The following is a 23,923-nucleotide window of genomic DNA, read 5'->3' as shown; positions in this document are numbered from 1 at the left end:
GCCCCCTGCTCTCCCTCCCCCTGCTCTACCTCCTCACCCCCAGTAACCACCATAGTCCTCTCCGCCACCACTTGTTTTCAAAGCCTTCGTTTGTCCTGTACTCATGCCTCTCTCCTCCTACTCCCCAGTTTGTGCGTGGGCACTTCCCTGAACAAATAAAGCTATGGTGTGGAGAGAATTCAAGGCCAGCAAGATCCAGAACAGCAAAGGCCTTCCTAACAACCATCCTCCTTTCCTGCCTCCTCTGAGCATCTGGAGCTGCATGCTGGGGAACCTGTGCTGCCTACCACTGTCCACAGTGCCCAGAGGGCTCCTCCTTCCCTCCTCCTGATTCATGACAGAGACCATCATAGCCCTCATTCCTCACAGTGCAAAGAATTTATTGTCTTCCACTAGTGCAAGAATATAGGGTGTCCTTTTGTCCTAATTGACAGCTTTTTAACTCCCAGAATCATAGGATGTTAGAACTGAAAGGAGTCTTAAAAGCCACCTAGTGAAATCTCCATTATAAAGCCCAAACAATAAAGTATTTTGCTATCAATAAGTACTATAAACTCAGCCATTGTGTACCACCATAGGAAAGTTACTTTGGGCTATTCGCTTGGGTTTTGAAACAGTTTTCAGTTATCTTTTTTTTCACATCTATTATAAAATCTATGAATCATTGTAGAGAAGGCTGTGGGCTCAGAAGGCAACCAGGGCCAATGGAAAACCCATTTCAGGCTGACAAGGGCACTGATGCAAAAAAGAAAAAGATCAGTTACTCAAGCAAGAGCAAGAAGAAATTAGGCTAAAATTATGACAAAAGAATTGCACATCAATAGCAACATCCTTCACCACTAAGACCGGTAGATAACGGAAGCGTTGCCAAGGAAGCCGGGAGAATGATGCTCCCCAAGTTAGCAACGTATCTGGTCTGAGTCAATTGTGATTGGATTAGGGTTTTCCTGATGGAATAAAATAGAATAAATATGTTAAATGATTCCTCTTCCATGCATCTGGAAAAGGATAAATTTCCATTTCATTGGAAAACGTAAAGTGACTATAGAGAAAAAGCCCCTTATCTACCTTTAAAAAGGCAAAAGATTTATATGATCTTAGAGAAACCCCAATGTTCCTCACCCAACTTAGAATCACTAGCAGCCACCATAATGCCACCTGGGGATTAGAACTGTCTTCATGGTCCATTGTGCCAGAACAGCTGATTTTTTTTTAATGATAATTTTTATAATTGTCTTTTTCTCCCTTTCAGGCTTGTAAATTTTATAGTTCCCAATGGTACGTGGTAAACTACAAATATGAACAATATTCTGGAGACATTCGACAGCTACCCCGGTAAGAACCTGTGATAAGGACTGTGGGAAATTTCAGCAGGGGTGACATCTTCTGGTTTTACCTCTTTAACAATTTGCTTGGTCCACTGCAAACAGATTGCAGGGGAAGCCACAGAAGCAAGAGACAGAGGCTCATTATTTTGGAGTTGCCTTACTATGAAGAGCAAAGCAGTGTTCCTCCGAAACATCGAATCTTTTTTCCCAACACTGGACATTGACTTCTACCAAATTTCTAGATGTTCTTCTAGACTCAGTCATTCCAGTTGGGTAATTCTGGGAACTTCCTGTTGGGAAAGTCCTGCCACACTCTGGGCCCTCCTAAGTAATTATGACATTCAAAACCTCTGAGTATTAGTCACATGCTTTATGTAGATACCATTGAAAAGCAAAGCATTTTTTTACCATCCAGACTTCCTCTTTCTGAGAATAGTTCTGAGAAGTGGTTACAACTTGGAAATCATGTCCAACCAATTGGAAGACTGTGCATCAAGTGAGGAGAGGTATCATAGCAGCATTGAGCTCCCTCTCCAAAAAAAATGTCTTTCCAAGGTCACTTCAGTGACTTTGTTCCCAAACACCATTTATACTTTCTTACATCCATGATGTAATAAAAAAGATAAAGTAAAATAATGTACATTTCCAGGAGTCTTCCTCTACTGAAATCACAGAGGAAGTTTGTCCACTAGCGGCAGGTACAGGCCCTCATTGTCGAACTGGGATTCTCATAGAGCATGCAGATTCTTCTCGTGAGAACAAATATTCTCGAGAATTTCCCTTACTTTAGCTGAAGGAAGTGGAAATTGATACCAAGAAGGGGAAGAGTAAGGCTGCCACAATTTAGAAACATGAATTAACTGTATATATTCAAAATGAAAATAAGAAGTTCCAGAAGACAATCCTGTAGCATGCACCCAAGAATAATGAAGACTGTAACATTGAACAGAAGAATTCTATTTTTACAGGGTTTTGCCAAGCTAAGCACTCCCTCCTAAAGACTGCATATTTAGGTCAGTGGTGGAAACAGATTAATTTACTTGGGCCTTCTGAGGCTAGTAGAGGTAAATCATTTTCATACCTCCTGGATTAGAATTTCCATATGTCTGCTACTAATTTAAACTGATCACTTCTTTTTATGGGTTGCTGAGGCTGCAAAATACCAATGTGCAATCATAAAAAAGTGAAAAAAGAGGTGGATATATTTTAAATTTAAAAATGCATTTTTTGTCTTTTAAGAACCCTGCTTCTTTAAAAATAAATTGTTCATAAGAAGAAACTAGAAAGATACAGTATTTCTAGCTAAAAAGCAAAATATAAACCATAAAAGGTAAAATATAAACATAAATAAATATCAACACTGAACTTGGAGTTCCCAGGTGATCAGAGCAACATAAAAAGCTTATACCACTGACTTCATTTATCCCCTAGGTAAAGTACAGAGATCTGTGACACATGAAATATTTTTTAACCATAGTAGATTTGATATAGAAAAGGAAACTTCCTAAACTTATATTTTTTGACTAAAGATCAAATAAGGTATGGCCAGCCTAGCTGGGCTGAGTTAGGACAGAATAATTTTGTAAAGGACAAAAGAATGTTTCTTGAGTGTCTACAGTGAGTGAGTTAGAATATGCTAGATGCCATAAGTATGTTATCTCATTTAATAACCATCGGTTAGAAACTCTTCCACATTTTATAGAGGAAACTTGGGCACCGAGAGGTGCCACCATTCTTATAGAGGTGATGAAGGAAATTTAAGTGAAAAACTGATAAATGAGACTGACAATAAATCATAACTCAGTTGGAATCAAACTCTGAGGGTAAGATCCCGACTGGCCCTTACCCAAGATCCCAAAGGCTCTGAGAAATCACAGAATGCTCCTTGGGACTCGGGGAATTTAAAGTCAAGAGCCTGAAGTGCTGACTTTCCCACGATCTTTAAAAGACAAGGTAGTCTTGCACAGTAGCCCCCAGGACTGATGTGAGAGTGATGGCTGGTTTTCTTTAAAGACAGAGAAGGTGCGCCCTGGGAACCATTGGGACCAAGACTAAGAACAGCCCTAGTAGCCCTCAAACCTCAGAGGTAGTGGAAACACTGCCCACCATCAGGGCCCAGGGCCGTGCCCTGCGCAGCTGAGCTCACCTCCTCCCACTGTCCTTCCTCCCCATGCCCAGTCTCGCTGCCTTCCACTCCTGGGTGCTCTGAGCTTGTCCTCCTCAGCACCTTCACTCTTATGCTTCCCTCTGAGGGAATGATGTTTCCCTAAAGCAGCTCAAACTGGCTGCTTCTCATGCTCAACCTAAAGGACACCTCCCTAGAGAGGCCTCCCGTGCCCACCTTTACTAATCTTGATCTCTGCCTCTCCCACCCAATCACTCTCTTCTCTCCGATTCTTTTTATTTTTCATCATTTATTTTAAGTTGCCAGATAGCATCGTGCATTTTTACATGTGCGGCAAGACGTTCTGAAGTCCACAGACACTGGACTGGTCAAATCTAGCTAATTAAAAAATCCTCCTAGTTGTCATCATTTTTGCAGTGAGAGCACTTCACGTGACTCCTTCTGAAGTTTGTAAGAATGGGGTGTTGGTCATTAACGTTGGTCACCCTGCTGTGCAATGCATCTCTTGAAACCCTTTGATTTTTCCAACAACCATTTTCACTCAGGCAACTTGTGCTGACTTATGCCCAATTTATTCTGGACTCCCTCCTCCCCTAGAACGGGAGCTTCTTCAGTTTAGGGGCTTGTTTTCTCATATGTGGCTGGCATTCTTGTGGTTCTTCTAGTTATCAGGTATGAACTGGATTCAGGAAACTTAGAATTGGGAACAGCTGGCACTGGAAGGACATGCCCACATCAACCCTAACTTGAACTCACTGATACACACACACACACACACACACACACATATATGTATATATATATATTTTTTTTAATTGAGAAATGAAGTCAGCATGGACACAAAGACGACTGCATTTGGTTGTTTTGCTATTGACCTCATTCCTGTTATCTCATATCTTCTGAGTTATTTTTGAACAGTTAAAGTGGACCTAAGGGGAATGCTTAAAGGAAATTTTATTTTATAAAAGAGTGTAGAGATGTAAATTGTAACATAGCATAATAGAGACTATCTAAGTAATAAATGTAACATTTGGGAAATTGTTGAAAAAAACTTTTTAACATTTTCTGCATGAAAGTTTTGATTATTAGTAGTATAAAAAGGAGAGAGTCTGTTCAAAAGGTATCATTTTGGGTTACTCTTTATATGGTTCCATCAACACTTTAAAAGTGTCATGCAAATTTTCGAACATAGGAAAAGACTTGTGTGCCAAGAAGAACAAGTCATCGGGGAGGATTTATGAATGTGCAGTTTATTGGGGGGGGGGTCAAGTAAAATTCACATACAAGGAAATATGCAAATTTTGAGTGAACCATTGGATAGTCCTTTTGAGGAAGAGTTCACCAGCAACTCACACCTCCTTTGAGACACAGAGTACCATCACCCCCCAGGTGATGGTAATCTGATTTCCTGCTCAGTGCTCACCGCTACCCTAGAGAGACAACCATTACCAAGAGCATCATAACAGTAGAATCATGCTATGTATATTCTTGTGCTTCTGGTTTCTTTCACACGGCACAGTGCTTTCGAGTGATGTCCCTGTTGTCACATGTATCCATAGCTCCTTTTCCATTTTGAGTAACTCTCTTCCCAAGGGTCTACTATAATTTGTTTAGCCATTCTCTGTTGATGGGTTCCTTAGTGTTTTGTCCTGTATTATTCACAGTTTTGATGCATAGGATTTTGTGATTCTTTGGCCACATGTTTTAGACTATCTCCGTTGTCATTGTCATTTCTCACCTGGGAGATCTGTGAAAACCCCTCAAGATTACTGAGCCTTATGCATTGATGATCACAAAAACCTTATGTTGTCCCCTTGTCCTTCACAAGTTTGAAAAACTGTTCCTTCTCTTGCTTGTTTGTACAGTGAGTCCTGGAAATCATCCCTAATGAGAAAGTGAACAATACTGCAGTCCACAGGTGTCAAGAACAAACACCCACAAAATCATTCCTCTGTGAGAAAGAGGAGGAAGGACCTGCCATGCTGGCACTAGAGGACAGGATAAGGAGTTCAGAAATGAACAGCTTTGTGTTGTGCCTAAGGCAGACGGAGGGCAAATGATGATGAGCACAGAGCCAGGGTTGACATCCCACGTTCAAGTTTGGCTCTGCCTCTGCCTCCTCAGTTTTCCCTCCTCATCCCTTTGCCGTGCACTTGGGATGTGTCCTCAGTCCTCCCTTTAAGGCTGGGCCAGCATGTTCAGATGCTGGAACACTGTTCATCTTCTGCAGAAGAAATGCTTCAAGCCACCTTGAAATCAGCTGTTTGAACCTGCCCTGAACCTGGGGTGACATGTCATCTCTCACAGGAGAGGGAGAGGAGGAAAGGTTGTATTTAAGGGCTTTGTCAATCAAATGAAGAGGTAAAAGGAGCTGTTTTTCTCTCAAGGAGTGTCAGATGATATTAAAGAGAAAGGGACTATTTTTTGATGAGTGGGAAGAATTTTCATCTTTCAGAAATAATACTGTGGAACCTCTACTTTCTTGGCCTTCTCATAAAGTTGAGCCTGATCAAAAGGGGTGGACCATGTTAACGCTACATAAGTACCCAGGTCCCTTGGGGGGCGGGGAGTCTTCATTTGTGATTAACATTCTTATTAAAGATGGTTCAAACTCACCTTTTCTAAAAGCAAGAATGATTTCAGAGATAAACCTCCTAAACCCATCTCTTCCACTGTGTGTTTTATATAAATTATTGTTACAGTCTTTATTTTTATCCTATAAAATGGTAAGATTAATCAAGACTATAGAACCTAGCATCATTACAAATGTCTGATTGCACACACAAAAAAGCAATAGACCATTTAATGAACATTTAGACTTCAGTATATATTTTGGAACATCTTTGGACTTGTAAATAAGTCATGGTTGAGGAAGATCATATTATGCATTAATGTCTTTGAAATGTCCATCCATGTCTTATATATCTATTAAAAATATTTATTGAATATATACTATATGCTAGACCTTGAAGTGGAGCTGACCATGAGATGCACATTTCCCACCACTTTTCTATCAAGCCTCTGACTGTTAAATAAAACTTTTACCATTAGTAACTACTTTTCTGAAGGTCTTGAGGTTTTGTTCAGATCACAGCTAAAACAAAAACAGGGTGGAAATTGGAAATAGGACTGATGCATTACTCCCTACACTAACCCTAACACTCAGTCTCAAGTACTATTATCCTCAGAACAGCTTTACTGTTCTTATTGTTTGAGTCGCCAGTAAATCTCATTAAAATGATTTTATCAGGTAAAATCACAATAGTAAAATAGTTTTAAAATACCATGAACATGTCAGAGGTACATCTTTAGATTTTGATCACCAAAAATACATTCCTCAGCTATAATAAACATCACCAAGATGACTGCCACAAGAGAGTGTGAAATTATACCATTTTTATATCATTTTGCTTCTATTCTTCTTGCTCACCTTGCCCTTTAATTGAATCAACCAGCAAATGGGTTCTGAGCATCCAAAGCAGTAGGAAAGGACAGCTGAGTAAGATGCGGGTGGGTGTTCACTAGAGTTCCTGCCTTTAAGAAAGGCATAATCCAGTGAAGGCTTAGAACAGGGCACAGCTAACAGGAGCAGGTGTGCATTGTTGAGAGACTAATGCTCAGAGTCCACAGGAAGAGAGCCCCAATTCGAAGAGTCCAGGATGACTTAATGGAAATGATCTTTTGCCAGGTTACAATGACAATTGTCATTGTATTCAGGCTTAAAAATGAATGAAATCCTGGCCCATGCTATGACATGGATGAGCCTTGAAGACCTTATGTTAAGTGAATAAACCAGACACAGAAAGAGAAATACCTGATTCCACTCATATGAGGCTTAGAATAATCAAGCGCATGGCAGAGAAGGTCGGATAGTGGCAGTAAGCAGGGGTGTGGAGAGGGGAAGAGGTGGAGAATTATTTTTAATGGGCACAGAATTTCAGAATAGGAGGATGGAAAGACCTGGAGCTGGAGACGGTGATGGCTGCACCCCAATATGAATCTGCCTCAACATGGTTAAACAATAATTCTTGTGTATATTTCACCACAATGTTCAAAAACCCTCTTAACAGGAATGGAGTGTGGTTCTGATTTCAGACTTTGCCTAGTTGAGCACCCAGACAATGTTATTTTTGTGTCATCTCTTCCACTGTTGAAAACTAGGAATCGACATTTTTGTGTGCCCAGGAGGGTGAGGGAATATTTTAAATCCATTAGTAGCACCCTACATGAACACACAGTAGGGAAAATTTATGCATACTTACATATAAGTATGGTCATTTTCCTTCCTCTTTGGAATATCGTCAGCATAGGAAATGTGTGTGATGGGAATACCAATTTGCCTCTGATCTTTTTTTTTTCCTCAATAGTCAGATTCAGAGATTATTTCTGCACAATGTAAATCATCTGAGAGAAAACAAAAACATTCCATGGAATTTCTACATATAGAAGTTTTTGCAATAGAGGTGCTAAAGAGCATAGTAGCACACACCTGTAATCCCAGCAGCTCTGCAGGCTGAGGCAGGAGGATCTCGAGTTCAAAGCCAGCCTCAGCAACTTAGCAAAGCCCTAAGCAACTCAGCAAGACCCTGTCTCTAAATAAAATATTCAAAAGTGCTGGGGATGTGGCTGAGTGGTTAAGGCCCCTGGGTTCAATCTCTGTTACCAAAAAAAAAAAAAAAGCTGGATATCAGGAGTGTGTGAGCATTGGAAGGGATTTTCTTGTTTCCATCCAGCCCTTTCTTGTGAGATGGCGTCAAGCCAATGAAAGCCTATCATTCTGACCTACTTACAGAACCAGCTGTGCCCTCGTGCTCCTCTGGGCAGATAACGATGCCATGGCCGAGGAGGCATTTCTCAGCTGCCCTGGGAATGCACAAAGGAAGCACAGCTGCCACTCGGTCCCTTCCAGTGGCCTTCTGAGGAGCCCTCGGGTAGAGAAGCTGCACAGCCCAGTGACATGGCACAGGCTGCTTCTCAGGATCAGGGTTCCTCAGAGCTGAGGCTCTTCAGGTGACCTCCCTGTAGCCTCAATCATGCCACACAGAGGTGAGGCAGGAAAGGTAATGGAAATGTCACTGCTAAGACTTCAGAAGGTGGAGGTAGGAAACTTCCAAACCTTTAATGGCATCTTGTTTGCTTTCTTTTAATTCATCTTTTAATACATCTGTGTGAATACTTAACTCCATTGCTTAAATTGTTTATTTACTGGAGGTAAGATATAATGGCATGGGCAAGGTTAATACTTCTAAAGGAAATGGGACCCCCACAGTTTTCAAGATTACAAATCTTAAAAATTTCTAAGAGTGCTAGCATAGTTGTTACCTTGGGAACAGCTGAAAATGAGAGCCATGTCCTAAATGACAAATCAGAACCCTTTTTTCTTTCTTTCTTTCTTTTTTTTTTTTTTAACATATCAGAGCAGAATACAAACCAGAGAAACTTCCTTCACATTCCTTTGAGGTTGACCATGAAGATGCTGATAAGGATGAAGTAAGTGAGTTGTTGAAAGTGAAATGTTTAAACATGAGGGCGATTAGTTCCTGTCTTGCATTGGAGATTTCACCTTCTGGCCAGTTTTTCATGAGCAGCGGTAGCTGATTGTGTTGGGGCTTTTAGTCAGAATGAATCATGTTTGTTTTGACATTGAACATGATTTTGCAGATGAGTCAAAGACAGGAAAAGGAGGCCGGTTTTTAAGTGCCGCGTCTGAGCCCTGGATGCACAGTGCCATGCTAATGATACCTTTCTGCAGGATACCACTTCCCACTCCTCCTCCAAGGGCGGTGGGGGAGCCGGAGGATCAGGAGTTTTCAAGTCTGGCTGGCTCTACAAGGGAAATTTTAACAGCACCGTGAACAATACCGTTACTGTGCGGGTAAGGGGACACCAAGACTCATTTTCATTTCTGTCACCTTTCTTGATCCTCCCTCCTTGGGTCACAGCACAGAGGAGAGCCATTTGCATTGAATTTATGTTTCATATCATATTTTATTTATGAGGAAGTAGGATACTCTTCTCTAGAACAACGCCTTTCTGAAGGAATTACAATATTTCTAACCTCCATGAGTAACAGCTCACTGCGATTTAACTTCTTCTGTCTTTTATTTAGTCATTCAAAAAGCGCTACTTCCAGCTGACTCAGTTGCCCGATAATTCCTACATTATGAACTTTTACAAAGATGAAAAAATATCCAAAGAACCCAAAGGCTGCATCTTTCTGGATTCCTGTACAGGTGTGGTACAGGTGAGTGGAAATCCCTTTCCCCCCTTGGGGGTTATTTTCATGGCAAAATGCATTCAGCAAATATTTTTTAATTATGTGATGTGAACCCAGAAGTGTTCTAGACTCTAGGCCTTCAGTGAAAACCAAAGTGGCCTACATCTCTACTTCCACAAAACTTATTTCAAAGAAAAACAGGAAATAAGCAAATAAATAAATAAATAGGATGAAGTGAGCTGGTAAGTTTTTCGATAAAAGAAAGAAACAAGGTCACAGAGGAGAGAGAGGAATGTTAGTGCTCAAGACATTAAGAAAAGCATTTTGGAAGAGGCACCATATGGTTCATGGACTAAAAAATGAGCAGGGACAGCAGGTGCAAAGGTCCTGAGGAGGAGCAAGCTGATATAAGCTGAGCTATGTATTCAAGGAAAAGAGGAGAATGGCCACCTGCATAGATGGCTTCTGTGGGGAGAACCACGGAGCCAAGGAAATTCAGTAAGATAATAAGCAAATCACAGCTCACAGCATACACTTCATAATTGTCATCTTGAGGTAACCATGTAAATTCACAGTGTGTGCACACACCCTCTTTCCTCTGTGAGGAGGTCTCCTCCAAAAGCAAGAATTACATTGATTCCCGAGGTTTTAATTTCAGAAACAGCTAGTTCTCTTAACAGGTACTGCTGTTCTGCAAGTTCTTGACCTTCAAATTATTGTTCTTAGTATTAAATTTGGCATGAAGCACTATGGCAAAGGGAAACAGAGTAATTCCAGAGACCTCTCCTTTTTCATGGACATTGGAGGTCTGTGCATTCAAAACATTTATTCTCTGCTCAGATGCATTGTCTTACCTTATTTCTTCTTAGGTAAAAATGGAAGCACTCGAGTGTTTTAGCAATCTCCCCTCAAATTTCCCAATAAAGCTCTGGCTGCTTGAGGTGAGAAATTTTGTTTCTGGTCACAGGCCACTAGAGCTGTGCTTTCTGTTATCAGCAAGCCACAGGCACTCACTGGTTACCTTGTAGCTGAGATTACATCTTGGACAACTACTGGGGTCACTTAGATATATGGATGCAAAATGGAGCTCTTTCCAGCCTCTTAGTCCTGGCCTGTTTCTGACAGTGAAAATCTGGAATTCCTCCAGAAATTAATAAGGCTGAACTTTAAAAGGAAAGAATTAATTAAGTGTAGCTGAGCATTCCACTGGAAGTGAAAGCTAATTGCATTTTAACACAGATGCCAGCTTTTCCATATGGAATGGGCTATAAGGATCTTAATGGAGGGCGGAGATAGTTGTCTATTGTTGGGTATAAAAGAGGCTCTTTGGTCTTAGCAATATGAAATAATTCTTTAGCAATAGTTTAGAGATCAATAACTACCTGTTGCAGACATGGAGCTGAAAATTTTACATATGTTCTTTTCCACTTGTACTTCAAAGCTTGCTCTGTCAAATGACTCATCATTTTTTTTAAGTTTGCAGAGACACAGTGGTTATGCAGTGTCTTTCTTCAAAGACTATAACTGGACTGAGGGTATAGTTCAGTGGTAGAGTCCTTGCCTACTCTGTGTGAGGCACTGGGTTCCATCCTATTTTTATTTATAAAAAAATAATTTAATTAACTGAGGTATTGTGTCCAACTACAAGTAAAAAAATTAAAAATATAAAAAAAGTAAATTGAAAAAGAAAGAATCATAGACTATGTCAGACATACACCTTAGAACTCTGGTCTGACTTTCTGCTCCAAGAAACTTTAAGTCAGACTGTGTTTCAGTATCAGCTTAACCTGTTATGTCCCACCTATGTCCTACAGATAGGATACCTATAAAATCCTAAAATTAAGATTTTTATAGATATCATGCATAGAAGGATGGTACAGGATGGGTTTAAGCATCACCTTAGAAAGAGTCTTGTGGGGGGAAACCCAAGCTTGGGATTGGTGCAGGTCAGTATTCAAATTCTAGTTTTTACTTCCTGAAGGCTTTGAATAACTGACTTAGCCTCTTTGATCTCAAGATTTCTTGCCCATGAAACTAAAATAAATGTACTAACCTGGGAGACATTGTGTCTTCAGCCTTTCTCCTCTAATTTTCTTTTAATTACAAAGTTCACAACCTTAAGAGATGGACACTTTGTATGGTAAAGCCACACAAATCTTGATTTACCTTCCTGAAACTTCTACCTAAGTGTATTAACAAATCCATTTCTCTTTTTGTTCCTTCATTCTTTCTCTCATTCCACAGCTTGTTTAGTGCCTGTGATGTGTTCAGAACCCTGTTTAGGTGTGGGGGATTCAGTTTTCTTTCAGAGTCAGAGAAGGACAGAGCCACCTGCTCTCTACTATTCCCTGTCACAAGAGCTATATATAATAGAGGTGTGAATGACAGCGCTCAGGGAGCAGTTTGGCAGCACAGATCAGGTGAACTCTTTTAGGGAGGTTGCATCTCTGCACAGAAAGGCTAAGCCTGTCTGTAGACTTTTCACACGTGTCTTTGAAGATTTCAACTCTGTGTCCCTGCACTTTCGAGCCCCTTGATGAAGAACCTTCAACCAGTCCCCCTTACACCTTTTATGCCAGTAGGGACTTCCAGGTTCTTGAGATCACGTGGGGAGACAGACGTCTGTGCTACTTACTGGTCACCAGAGATGTGGGTCCCAGTTCCTGCCTCTTTAATTACAGCCCTTTCTGGCTTGCAAATGTGTTCATCTGGAAAGATTTCAAGTGAGATAGTACAAAGTTTAACCATTACTCTTTCAAGTTCTCAGGCACAAAATGTGCTTGAAGATGAATCACATACACACAAAAGCAGAGAACAAATGAATAACTAGAATGAGTCAGACCTATTTGGTTAAGAAACATTGCCAGTTTCCCTTGAATAAAACAAACAAAAAAGAAGAAGAACAAAGAATTCACCTCAGACAGCATAAGTATGTATCCACATACGTACATTTACCCTACATAAGCCATGAGGCTAAAGGAACATTGCAAAGATGCCCTCGTGTGCAGTTTTAAGCCATGAGTGTTTAACACAGGATTCACATCAGGAAATATATATTGGGAAACTTGTTATATGCAAAGCATTGTGAAAGACACAAAGTCTGAAAACAGATGTGATTCCTGTCTTCAAAGAGCTTCCAGTCTATGGAAGGGTACACAGAAAAATGAAACAAAACAGAAGTGGCATATGCAAATAAGACATGAGTGACATAACTCAGATAATAAGTCCCAATAGCCTATGTAAGAATGAAATTAAATGTATCACTGCATGATGCTATACTGTTACGCTCCACATGGATTACTTACATTTAATTCTATTTCTACATATCAATTTACTGACACTCCATTATACTATAAGTTCAATAAGAGAAAGCACTTTTTAAACTTTTTTCAGTGCTGTGTGACTGGCACAGAAAAGGCTCTCAATAATTTTTTGTTGTCTAAGTGGACAAATAAAGCTACAGAGAATAGAAAGGATAACATGGAAGGGAGCCACCAATACCAGTAACCTGGATTTGATGTTGTGATGTTTCTTTTAAAAACTCCTCTATTGTTCCTGAAAAATTCTGTAGAAAGTGCTAGAAACATAATTGGCACAATGGAATATGTTGTTTCGATGACTTCGCTCTTTGCCATTCAGTCTTCCGTCAGCTTTAGTGGTTTTCTTGGAGATGCAGGACTCTCCATGTGAACACTGCGGAAGCAAACTCGCATGCCTCGATTTATTAAGCACATTGTGTAGCAGCAGGGCATGCTCACAGCTTCTTTTTATTTATGAAATCATGTAGGGGGAGGGCAGTGAGCTTGACTGGACACAGTAGCTGCATTGGCTACTTTGGCTACTTTGCACTGGACACCGATTTAAGGGAAATAAAGTAAAATTGGGGGATCAAGAGGAAGACCATGATTACTTCTTGATTACATTACCATTTCAATGACTTATCAATTACACTCTAAGGTTATTAAAACATCCCACTAACTTTTGATCTTTGTCCGTCCTTTTTTTGCTATTTCATGTACTATTACCTTTGAGATTACAGCTTGAGATAGAAACCCAGCCATCTTAAGTGTTCCCAGCATAAGCTTCTATATACTGCAAGTACTTCTATTTCTCTCAAAAAAGATAATTTACATTTTGAGAACTTGCCAACAGAATGCCTTTTGCGCTTATAAGTGTCCTTTTTTGAGAAGTAGGAACTTGTTATACTTCACTCAGGTTTTTAAAAGATAATATTATAATATTGAAGTCGGTAACCATACTCAATTCATTTGAAGTACAGAATGCAATTTAGAAAATCAACTTTTATTTATATTTTGAAGTATTTTATTTCTGAAAATTCCATTAGGTTTGGCCTTTGTGTTTGGAAGAAAGTTGCAACTTGATCCACTTTTTCTGACCTAGCATGACATTTACTGGGCTCTGTGTCTCCCTCCCATATTATTTGCAGCATCAGAGTTATCAAGCAGATTTTCTTTATATAGGTTTGTTTTTAAGACAACAGTAAGATTTGCTTGCATGTCACCATACTCAGGCACTTAACAATATCCTAGCAAAAGTTATGTCTCAAATTCTGACCATCTCTCCTTCTTTTCAGAGAATCTACTTCTTTTCCTATTGTTCAAGGCCTCTACCATGGCCATGGTAGGAAACCTCTCTCACCTTCTCTCCAGCCATGTGGTCTTTGCCTTAGGCCCTCTGTGTCAGTGAAGGTCAAGGTAGTTTCTCCTTCATCAGAATTTCCCAGAAAGACATGTGAGGGCATATGGAGAGAGCCTACCCCACTCTCCCTGGGGAGGGCATGACATCTAGGAATTTCACTCAAACGTGCTGTCTAGCTATGTGCTTTGTACACCAAGTTTGAGGTCATTATCTTTCTGACTGCATCCCTCTATTTCCATTACAGCCAGTAAGATCTTCTCAAAATTCAACTCTTGCCAGAATCATCCTATTCCATGTTCTCACAGATCCTAGTATCTCCTCATCAAAGCATTTATACAAAATCTAAATACACCTATTCTCCAGTTTTATATTGGTGTGATTAGTTGGTTAATGCCTGTCTCCCCTATTCTACAAGGGCAGAGACCACATTTGTTTTTGCCCAGCACAAAATGTAAACAAAAAGCATCTCTTTTATGAATGAACATCACTGCGATAAACACTGAAGCTAAAAAGTTAGCTTCTTCTCATATGAGACTTGTGAATTATTAAAGAGCCGGACCTGTGATTGAATCATCACAAAGCAAGACATGTATAACACTTGACAATAATACAAAGGTATGGACAGGAGCAAATAGCTTGTCCTTGGAAGAATATACAAAGTGACATTTAAACAGGGACATTCCACAGTGAGAAGCATAGTTAGTTTTTTCACTTAGTCTTCTTTCTCCTTCAATTCTTGAATTGTACTTTTGGTCAGGACTTAGATGTTGCTCTGTTGTGCATTCTCTTGAACTTAGATCAACAGAGACCACAGGTCACAGCCACCTCTTTGATGTGTGGTGGTGCCAGGGCAGTAGCAAGGAAGAGCAGCATAGACTGGGCATCTTCTGCGAGCCTGGCTCTGGGCAGCTCAGGTGGTGGATTCAGAGCACTGGTCCTGAAGTGGTTTTCCCTTCTCTGCCGCTTGCTGCTGCTACAAACTCAAGCATGTTTTCACTAATCCCCCCAAACTCAACTTCATCACATGTTAAATAGAATCGTATAATTCTGCTTACAGGATTATTGTGAACTTAGTGGGAAAAGTTTACACTTTGAATTCACGTTTCTAATCTTATGGCAGAAATATATAAAACTACAAGAGAAGAATTGGTCTTGCCCCCAACCCCTACTCTCAGTGCCCTTTTCTGGTATTTAAATAGCCGGCTCCTTCTTTTACAGATTTTGACTTAGACATCACCTTTGTAAAGCCCTGCCTTCACCACTCTTTCTAAAGTAGCTGCTCATCATATCATTCCATTCTAATGCAATGCAGTTTTGTTTTTCAGTTGTCTGGCCAGTTCATTATCCATTCACTCACCATGTCCCCACTAGAATTTTAGTTCCTAAGAATAGGAACTTTTTTTTCATTCATAAAATATGACTTGTTTTGAACCCCACTCCTAAACCCTTGTATGTATTCACACCGTCACAAGATACAGTGGTAAACGAAACTGACAAAGCCCTTGTGGAGGTAGCTTTGAAGAAAAAAGAAAATTGAAACAAAGCAAATTGAAAATTGAAAAAGCATATAATTTGGAATTAATGTAAGTGTTCTGGAGGACAATAACCTTTGTCCCTTTGTCTGAAACTGGGGAATTGAGGATGGTTTTTAGTTTAGGTTTGAAGAGTGGATTGAAGTCATGTTAAGTACATGAGGGAAACACCACGCTCTCTGTGTTTAGGGGAATTTTCAGGGAGGGGGAACATTTTCAGATCCTGTGGCTAAACCAAGAATGTATCAGGAGCACATTCCAGGAACTAGACCAAGGCTTTCTGGATTAGTCACAAAAAGCCAAGTAGAGATGTCAAGTTACAAAGATTCTGGGGACTGATGGCCAAGCCAGAGCCAGGGGTAGAACTGAGCTGCCATTGCCTTTGGAAGCCCTTCAAAGCCACTGGACTGAGATAGGCGGAGTCTAAGGCAGAGCCAGGAGTACCATTAGAAGCCATGAAGAGAAGGAAGAGCCCGCAGCACAGAGTGGACAGTGGCGACTGATGAGGTGGGAAGAGTGTGACCATGGAGGCCAGGGGCAGTGAACTTCAAGGAGGAGGAGCTAGCCGCCCTGCCAATTCTGTTTAAAGTCATGGAAGACAGAAAGAAAGAAATGTCCCTTAGATTTGTATGGCAGCAAAGAGCTTGTCAGTGACTTGGCAGGTGTGATGAGGTCAGACACCCAGCTGTGGTGAGTTGCAGACAGAACCCATGCTGAGCAGGACTGCAGAAGCTCAGGGCAGTTCTTCAAAGGCTGGAACACAGTCACACTCGTGCCTGAAGACGAAATGTTTGGGTGCACATACTCAACTCAACAACAAAATGTGAATGAAATGTTTCTTAGTACAAATATATGTGAAAGAAACCAAAGTAAGTTGGGACTCTGAAATTCTGTCCCATCTTGAAGGTTTTTCTCTATGTTGGCCACCTTACAGAAAGACTTGGAAATCCCAACCCCACAGAAAATGCCTCTCACTCTCTAAGACTTCTCAATGGGCCTTTCTTTCTTTGTGTACCACAGAATAACCGACTAAGAAAATATGCCTTTGAACTGAAAATGAACGATCTGACCTATTTTGTGCTGGCCGCTGAAACTGAGTTGGACATGGACGAGTGGATTCACACCCTCAACCGCATCCTGCAGATCAGCCCCGAGGGGCCCCTGCAGGGAAGGAGGAGCACAGAGCTCACCGACCTGGACCTAGGTGAGAGCTCAGGAAACCATCTTCCTTCCTCTGACCTGTGATTTCAGTTCTTTTAAAGCTGGGGCAGTGGTGGTAGCCGTCAGTTCTAACCCATACATCCCTGAGCTATTTGCTCTAAGAAGTCACCTGATTCTTATGGTCACCTCTTATAGGGATGATTTTGAGTTGACTGGCAATGATTTGAGGCTGTCATCCTGAAAATAATGTTGGGAGTCATTTGTCAGCAGCATCAAAAATGTACCCATGTCTGATGGAAGGTTATCTTATAGGAGGTCATTTATGTGTTTTGACCCTTCATTCCATTGAATTAGTAGACCTTATTCTTTGAAAGGACAAATATGTATTACTCCCTCTTAGTTAAAATGTATTTTCATCTATGGTTTTTTGACCATATTGAGATCAGCTTTTATGTGAAAGTTTCAGTGCTATGTGTGGTAATAAGAAATCTATATGATAAAAAAAAATATTCTTCTGACCAGCCTAGTCCCCTCATAAGATTCTAATTTGTTGTAGGCAAAGAGAAGGAAATTAGAAAGAGGAGAGAAAAGTAAAAGGATAGAGAGAACAAACTCACAGCTATATGAGAGGCAAGTTTTTGACCCACAGAGTCAGTTACTGCTCCCAATAGAAAATGATTTCAAGACATTTCACAAAGCACTTTGGTAGGTTAGAAACCAAATCGTTCATAAATTCTAGTAGTCTAAGTATCACATGCTATAAATTGAAAGCCTCGTGAAATAATGTGGAAGAACATTGTTGGTGATTTTATTTATTTATTTATTTATTGTTTTAATTAGTTACACATGACAGTACAATAATCTTGACATATCATACATTTAAATCAGACGGAGTATAATTTCTCATTTTTCTGAGTGTACAGGTTGTGGAATCACATTGGTCATGCAGTCACATATATACATACAGCAATAATAGTGTCTATTTAACACAGCTTCTCTACGCCAGAGTATTACTTACTTAATAATAATTAACTAGAGTACTAATGTTTACAGCATCCCACAGAGCTAAAGTAACTGAAGCTAGCAGATGGGTTCTAGATTGATGTATTGAGAGTGAGAATTATCAAGGATATTTACAAAAACATATGTAAACATATATACAAAATATATACAACATATAAATATACAATATATATATATATACATATATACAAAAAAGAAAAATATAGACATATAAAAGAAAACTCTAGTATGCATTGTTGAAGCAAATCAAGAACACTTCAAAGGTACATGTGTATCATAAGGACCCAAAGTTCTTACCAGCACAGGAAGGTGTCTGGCAAGAATCCCAAAATGATCATCAGGGAGTCTAATTTCCAGCCCGTGATGGCCTAACAGAGTATGGATAGAGTGCAGAGAGAGAAGAAAATTAAGTCTTAGCTCACCAAGGTCCCTCTAAGCTCTTGAGTCTAACCCAGTTTCGTATGTCATGGGTATAAAAAGCTATGATTGTGAATGCTATTTAAAAACCTGTTTTGGTGTATCTTTTCAAGATCCGCTGGATAATTCTACAACCTGTGAATGTACACCAGAGGAAACGGGGTCTTCAGAGAACAGCCTACACCCAGATTTCACTAAGGTAATGAAGTTATCATTGTGTGTGCTGCTTATCATTTATGGCTTTCACAGGACAAATGGAAATGCTCTCTTAAGATTCAGACTAAGGAAGGAATTCAGAACTTTCCATTAACTTAAGTGTTTCACTTAATGGGAACACAGCTCTCAAAAACAAAAGCATGTTTTTATAAGACTTATTTTGTATTAGTGGATGACATTAAAACAGTGATAACACCCAGGGATGCTAGCTGACTGAGCGGATGTGTCTGGGGATGCATCTGGACACACGGATGCTAAGGGCTAATGTAGTTTTCTCCACAGTACCTCACAGAAACTGAAGAGTCTGTCAAAACCACCCGGAACTTAGAGAGACTGAGTCTGTTTTCACTGGATCCAGATATAGATGTAAGTTGGAATTCTTCCTGAGCGGACATAAACTTGGCTGTTTGAATACAACTGGGGATTTGAATGTAGAGTTTATTTTTTTATGATGAGTGGTAAATACAATTTCTGACAAATTTTTCAGAGCTTGAAACTTCAAAAAAAGGATCTTTTAGAACCTGAGTATGTGATCAAACCCTTCGAAGAGAAAGCTGCCAAGAGAATCATGATCATTTGTAAAGCCCTCAACTTAAATCTTCAGGGTTGTATTACAGAGAATGAAAATGATCCAATAACAAATGTAAGTTTCTCTTCTGTTACATCATACGCCAGTCAGCCAACGTTATACCTCACCCCGAGTCAAAATGTTTCTACTCACACTAATTCAGGCACTGATTTCAAATGTCTTTGAAATTTACAAAACTATGCATGCAAGACAGTGATATTTTCACATTACATGTGAGATTGTTGATGAGTAAGCTAAAATGAAATTGTATCATCAGCAAAAATCTAGCCCCAAAATGAAGCTTCTTTATAATTTATGAATTTAACTGAGTGCTAGGCATGATTAAAAATGAAGTAGTTCAAGTCAGGTTTATTCACCTCTCAAAAAATACTAGGTGTGCCAACCATGAGTCAGACTTATTCTAACTACTAAGAAGACAACAGTGAAGAAGATAAATATTCAATAAATAGTAATGCAGGCTCCCAGTCTCCTGAAGATCATATTCTTTTTGAAAACTCATAAAGAGTAAAGAAGAAACACATTAAGAATATAAGTGCCCTGTGAAAAAGTTTGTATCAGGAGCAGGGGTTCTGTAGATAGGGTGGTCATGAACAGAGGTGTCAAGTTCGAAAAGGATAAAAATGCAGGGTGAGGAGAACATTCTAGGCAGGAAAAAGAGCAAGGGTAAATGCCCTGAGACAGGGAGGTCTTGACAGGTTCAAGGAACTGAACGCAGATGGGGCTGGTGGAGGCTAACCAAGATGAAAAGTGAGAAACAGTAAGAAATAGGTTTAGATTAAGTCAGTTTAGCTAGGGCCTTATGAGCAGAGTGGAGAATTCAGGTGTACCCTAAGCAAGAGTGGAGACTGTCCCAGGGCTACAGCACTTTAAAATGGTGGGGTCTGATTTGCAATTTTAAAAGCCCGCGTCAGAAAAATGGATTGGAAGAAACAGGAGTTGTCCAGGGAGACGAGCATGAAGACCACTACCAAGGTTTATGGTGTGATCCGAATGAGGGCTGGCAAGGAAGGAGAGAGATGGGCTCATCTGACTAATGTCTTGTAGAAAGAATGAGTCAGTGATACAGAAGGGTCCTGAAGTTGTGTTCATGAAGTCAAACAGGAGTCTAATTAAATAATGGCACAAAATGGGGCTGGGGGTCGGGGGACAGTGGTAAGCACATTTTATTTCCAATTTTGTAGTGAAAAGTGTTAGGAAAAATAATCAGACCTTGATTTCATGCAGGATTTTTTAAATCCTAGAAACTTGGTCCTTGAAATTATTTGGAAATCTCAAGAAAATTTAACCTCAATCATAATGTCACCTATTCCCTGTATTAAATAAAAATAGATGGGGTTTTGACCCAGCACATCTCTAAGTGCAATTTCAAAATCCAATTTAGAATCAAAGCTAATGGGCTTTTCTTTCCAGTGCCAAGGGCATATGACTCCTTCCACGAGGATTCCTTTCTACTACGCTAAGACTCCTATTCAAAGCTAAGTGTTTATATCTGGGCCAGACCCACCAGGCAAGGATGAGACCCAAGTTCAGAGAATGGTTTTATTGTGCCCTTTCATATCTGCCAGGCCAAGGGGTTAAGTTGATTTGGACTGTTTTGTATGTTTGTTTTTCATTTATGTTTTTCATTTATGTTACAGTTGATACAAGTGTTAAAAAACTAGGAAATTACTTTTTAAAAATTTCATTGTGCTACTAAGCAGTGACACAGAAAACAATAATAAAACAGTCTCACTCTAAAACCATGTTTGTAATTTAATGATATTGTTTTTAAAATCTTTTAAATTCAATACTCTTTTATTAATGTAACTTTTTTAAACCCATTGTTCTTATTTCAATGAAAATGTTTTAAATTAATGGAAACATTTCTCCATTTTGCTGAAGAGCCAACTACTACATTTAATGAATGAACATCTAAAGATTCCCTGAAAGAACATTATCATGAAGAGGAAACAATATTTGACATCATGTAATTTTGTATTCAGTAAAGTGAAAACCAAATTCAACTTGACGGTTTTATGGTGTAAAATATTTCTTTGAAAATAGGAATTGGTTCCAAAAATCTTGTCTAATAGAGCTGCTTCACAGCAGAGCTACATTTGAAATTCTAGGGTTTTGAATTTTTAAGAAGAGCAGAGAATTCTAAACCTAAGCAACCTATGACTTAATTTTTTTAGGCTTTAAAGGTACTTTGTTAAACAAAACTGAATTGAAAAGCCAGTGATTCAGAAAAGAAAATTTGACATTTACATTGAAAAAGTGAATTGGGAGAAATAAATGAATCATCACATGAACTTTAATTTCTGAGGGGTTATCAAAGTAGGTAATTTATTCCCATTCACTAAAAGAAATGAAAATCAAAATGCAACTATTTAGGAAAAATAATAAGGATTTTATTCTTTGACCTTTAAAGTGTTTTGAGTTCTTACCTACCTGAGTTACTTTAAGTTTTGCATTTTTTTTCAATCTCTTAGCAGACTATCACCACCACAAACCAAGGGGATTTTTAAATTAAATTAAGTTAGCAATATATGAAACATTTACTTTATAATTGTTTTTAAAATAATTTGTTGAATTTTATTTTATATGTGCAATTATATTTCTTACAGTAAGGGAACTGGAAAATACTGCTATCATTTAGGAATTGAACCAGTATCCCTGTTATAAGACAAAGTCCACAGCATGAGTGAGTCTGACAATGATGAACTGGATCATAAGATGATCTTTATATATAGCCTACTTGTTGTCAGAATACTGGCAAATGACAAGTGTCAATTAAAAATTAAGTAGCAAAAACAAAAGTCAAAATGTTGTTTTTGTAGACATAGTTCATCTTTAGAGCCTATTGCTAATTACATATCTAAGTAATTACATATATGTGCATGTATATAATGTATGTCACTTTAGATATGCACATGCACATATATAATATGTGTACAGTTGTATATACGTGTATTTATTCTTTGATTTATTTATTTCCATCTCTGTGCATTTATTTTTTTAGTTGACCATTCCCTCTTTTTTGACTGTTTCTTCTTTCCTATGATACCCAGGTCCCATTTAAACAATTTTATCAGTTTTTTTTTTCTTACTTCTCTTCATTTCTCAATCGCTTTTATGAGTAGTTTTCCCTACTCCCATTTCTATCTTTTACTGTTGATGTTTTCTGGGATTTTATTCTGATTCCCTTCTCTTTATCTCATGGCTTATTGAAGGGGCACAAACAAAACCTCCCACATCCAGATCTCCAGGCCAGTTTCCTTTACTGGACTCAAAATACAGGCCCATATTCACTGCTGCTGGGATGTCTCACCAGTGACCTTCTGTGTCCCATTCAGAAATTGTGCTTGTATCTCTCTCCCATATGTCAGGGAATGGCATTAGCATCCACTTATGACCAAAGCTGGGAATTTTCTTCTTCCTGCCCCTGTGTATCCATTTTCCTAATCAACAAATACACATGCGTGCAGTGTTTTGGTTAAACATCCTTAGAGTTTCTCAAATGCCTCTTTTATGAGCACCTCCTAATTTTCACCTGCATTCTGATCTCATTCTAATATTTTTTCCTTTGTCTTATCATGTTATTATTTCTTTGCATAGGTCACCCACCCTATTTAAAAGTCCCTTCTAACCAATTCTTTTCCTAATTCCTACTTTTTAACTCAACCAATAAATTTCATTGTTTCTTCTCATCTTCCATTCATTTCCCATTTATTTCCCATCTTCAACTTTCTTTCCGGCACCCAGGAAGAGGTTTAGGGATGCTACACAGAGGCTTGGACATGGGTAAACTTTCAAGAATTCCAGAGGGCAGGAAGAAGAAAGTCATGTAAAAGCACCAAGGTAGCATGTCCCTGGGTCCCCCAGGATATGGGTTAGGGAACTCTGGAAGAGGCAACAGGTGGCTAGTGTGTTTGGCAGGGGTTACTCTGAAGCCGTAAGGTGACTGAACAAATAAGTAAATAGATTAATAACATCAAGATCCATATTTCTCACTATTGAAGGATATAAGTATAGATGCAGAAAATAGGAAGGTTAAAAGGAACCCTGGAGCATTTGAAATAGAAATGAATGCATCAATATGAATGCACTAATTTTCAACACAAATAAAGAAATAGAGATGTAGTAGAGTATTGTTAATTATGTGTTTGTGTGTGTCACCTTCATGTAAGGAGAGGGCCCAGAAGTCATAATGTCCCAGTGACATTATGATATTGGTTTCTAAATATCACCCTGACAAAAAAAGAATGAGATATTATAGAAATATCTCAGGTGTGGAAAGTATGAGAAAAGTCTGGAGCAATTTGTTGGGTATAAAGGTCCTAAAAACTTATGTGGACCTGCCAAAATTCTTAGGGGCTACTTTGAAGGGTATTGGTAATCAAATCTGGGGCAATTTGAACACCACTATAAACAATGATTATTAGAGGTTAAAATGTGTTTAATAAAATATTAATCCATGAGTCAATACTTGTATAAATAAATAAATGAATAAAAATGAGGGAGAAGGGCAAGCTCACCTTTATCATTGCTGAACACATGTAGAAAGAAAGATGGCACTAGAAGATCACCATTGGTAGCCAACTTGGTGGCTGTTGATTCTAGTAAGAGTTACCAGTAGAGGTTGAGACTTTGGATTAAGGTTTGACGAGACCTTGG

General features: G+C 39.1%; 1 protein-coding gene across 11 annotated transcripts in view; it reads left to right on the top strand.

The window, feature by feature from the left end:
• Dock10 (dedicator of cytokinesis 10) overlaps positions 1-23,923 on the top strand; it is a 181,351-nt gene that overhangs the window by 80,321 nt on the left and 77,107 nt on the right. For all 11 annotated transcript variants that reach the window (XM_048808623.1, XM_048808618.1, XM_048808620.1 and 8 more), the window contains exons 4-11: positions 1,253-1,335; positions 8,871-8,943; positions 9,206-9,328; positions 9,563-9,697; positions 16,882-17,065; positions 18,576-18,661; positions 18,961-19,044; positions 19,166-19,321. In XM_048808623.1, the coding sequence (XP_048664580.1) occupies positions 1,253-1,335; positions 8,871-8,943; positions 9,206-9,328; positions 9,563-9,697; positions 16,882-17,065; positions 18,576-18,661; positions 18,961-19,044; positions 19,166-19,321 (924 nt within the window). The remainder of the gene's footprint in view (positions 1-1,252; positions 1,336-8,870; positions 8,944-9,205; positions 9,329-9,562; positions 9,698-16,881; positions 17,066-18,575; positions 18,662-18,960; positions 19,045-19,165; positions 19,322-23,923) is intronic.

This window comes from Marmota marmota, unplaced genomic scaffold (genome assembly GCF_001458135.2).
Source record: "Marmota marmota marmota unplaced genomic scaffold, marMar, whole genome shotgun sequence".
NCBI classification, from domain to species: Eukaryota; Metazoa; Chordata; class Mammalia; order Rodentia; family Sciuridae; genus Marmota; species Marmota marmota.
This window is presented reverse-complemented; position numbering and strand designations above follow the sequence as displayed.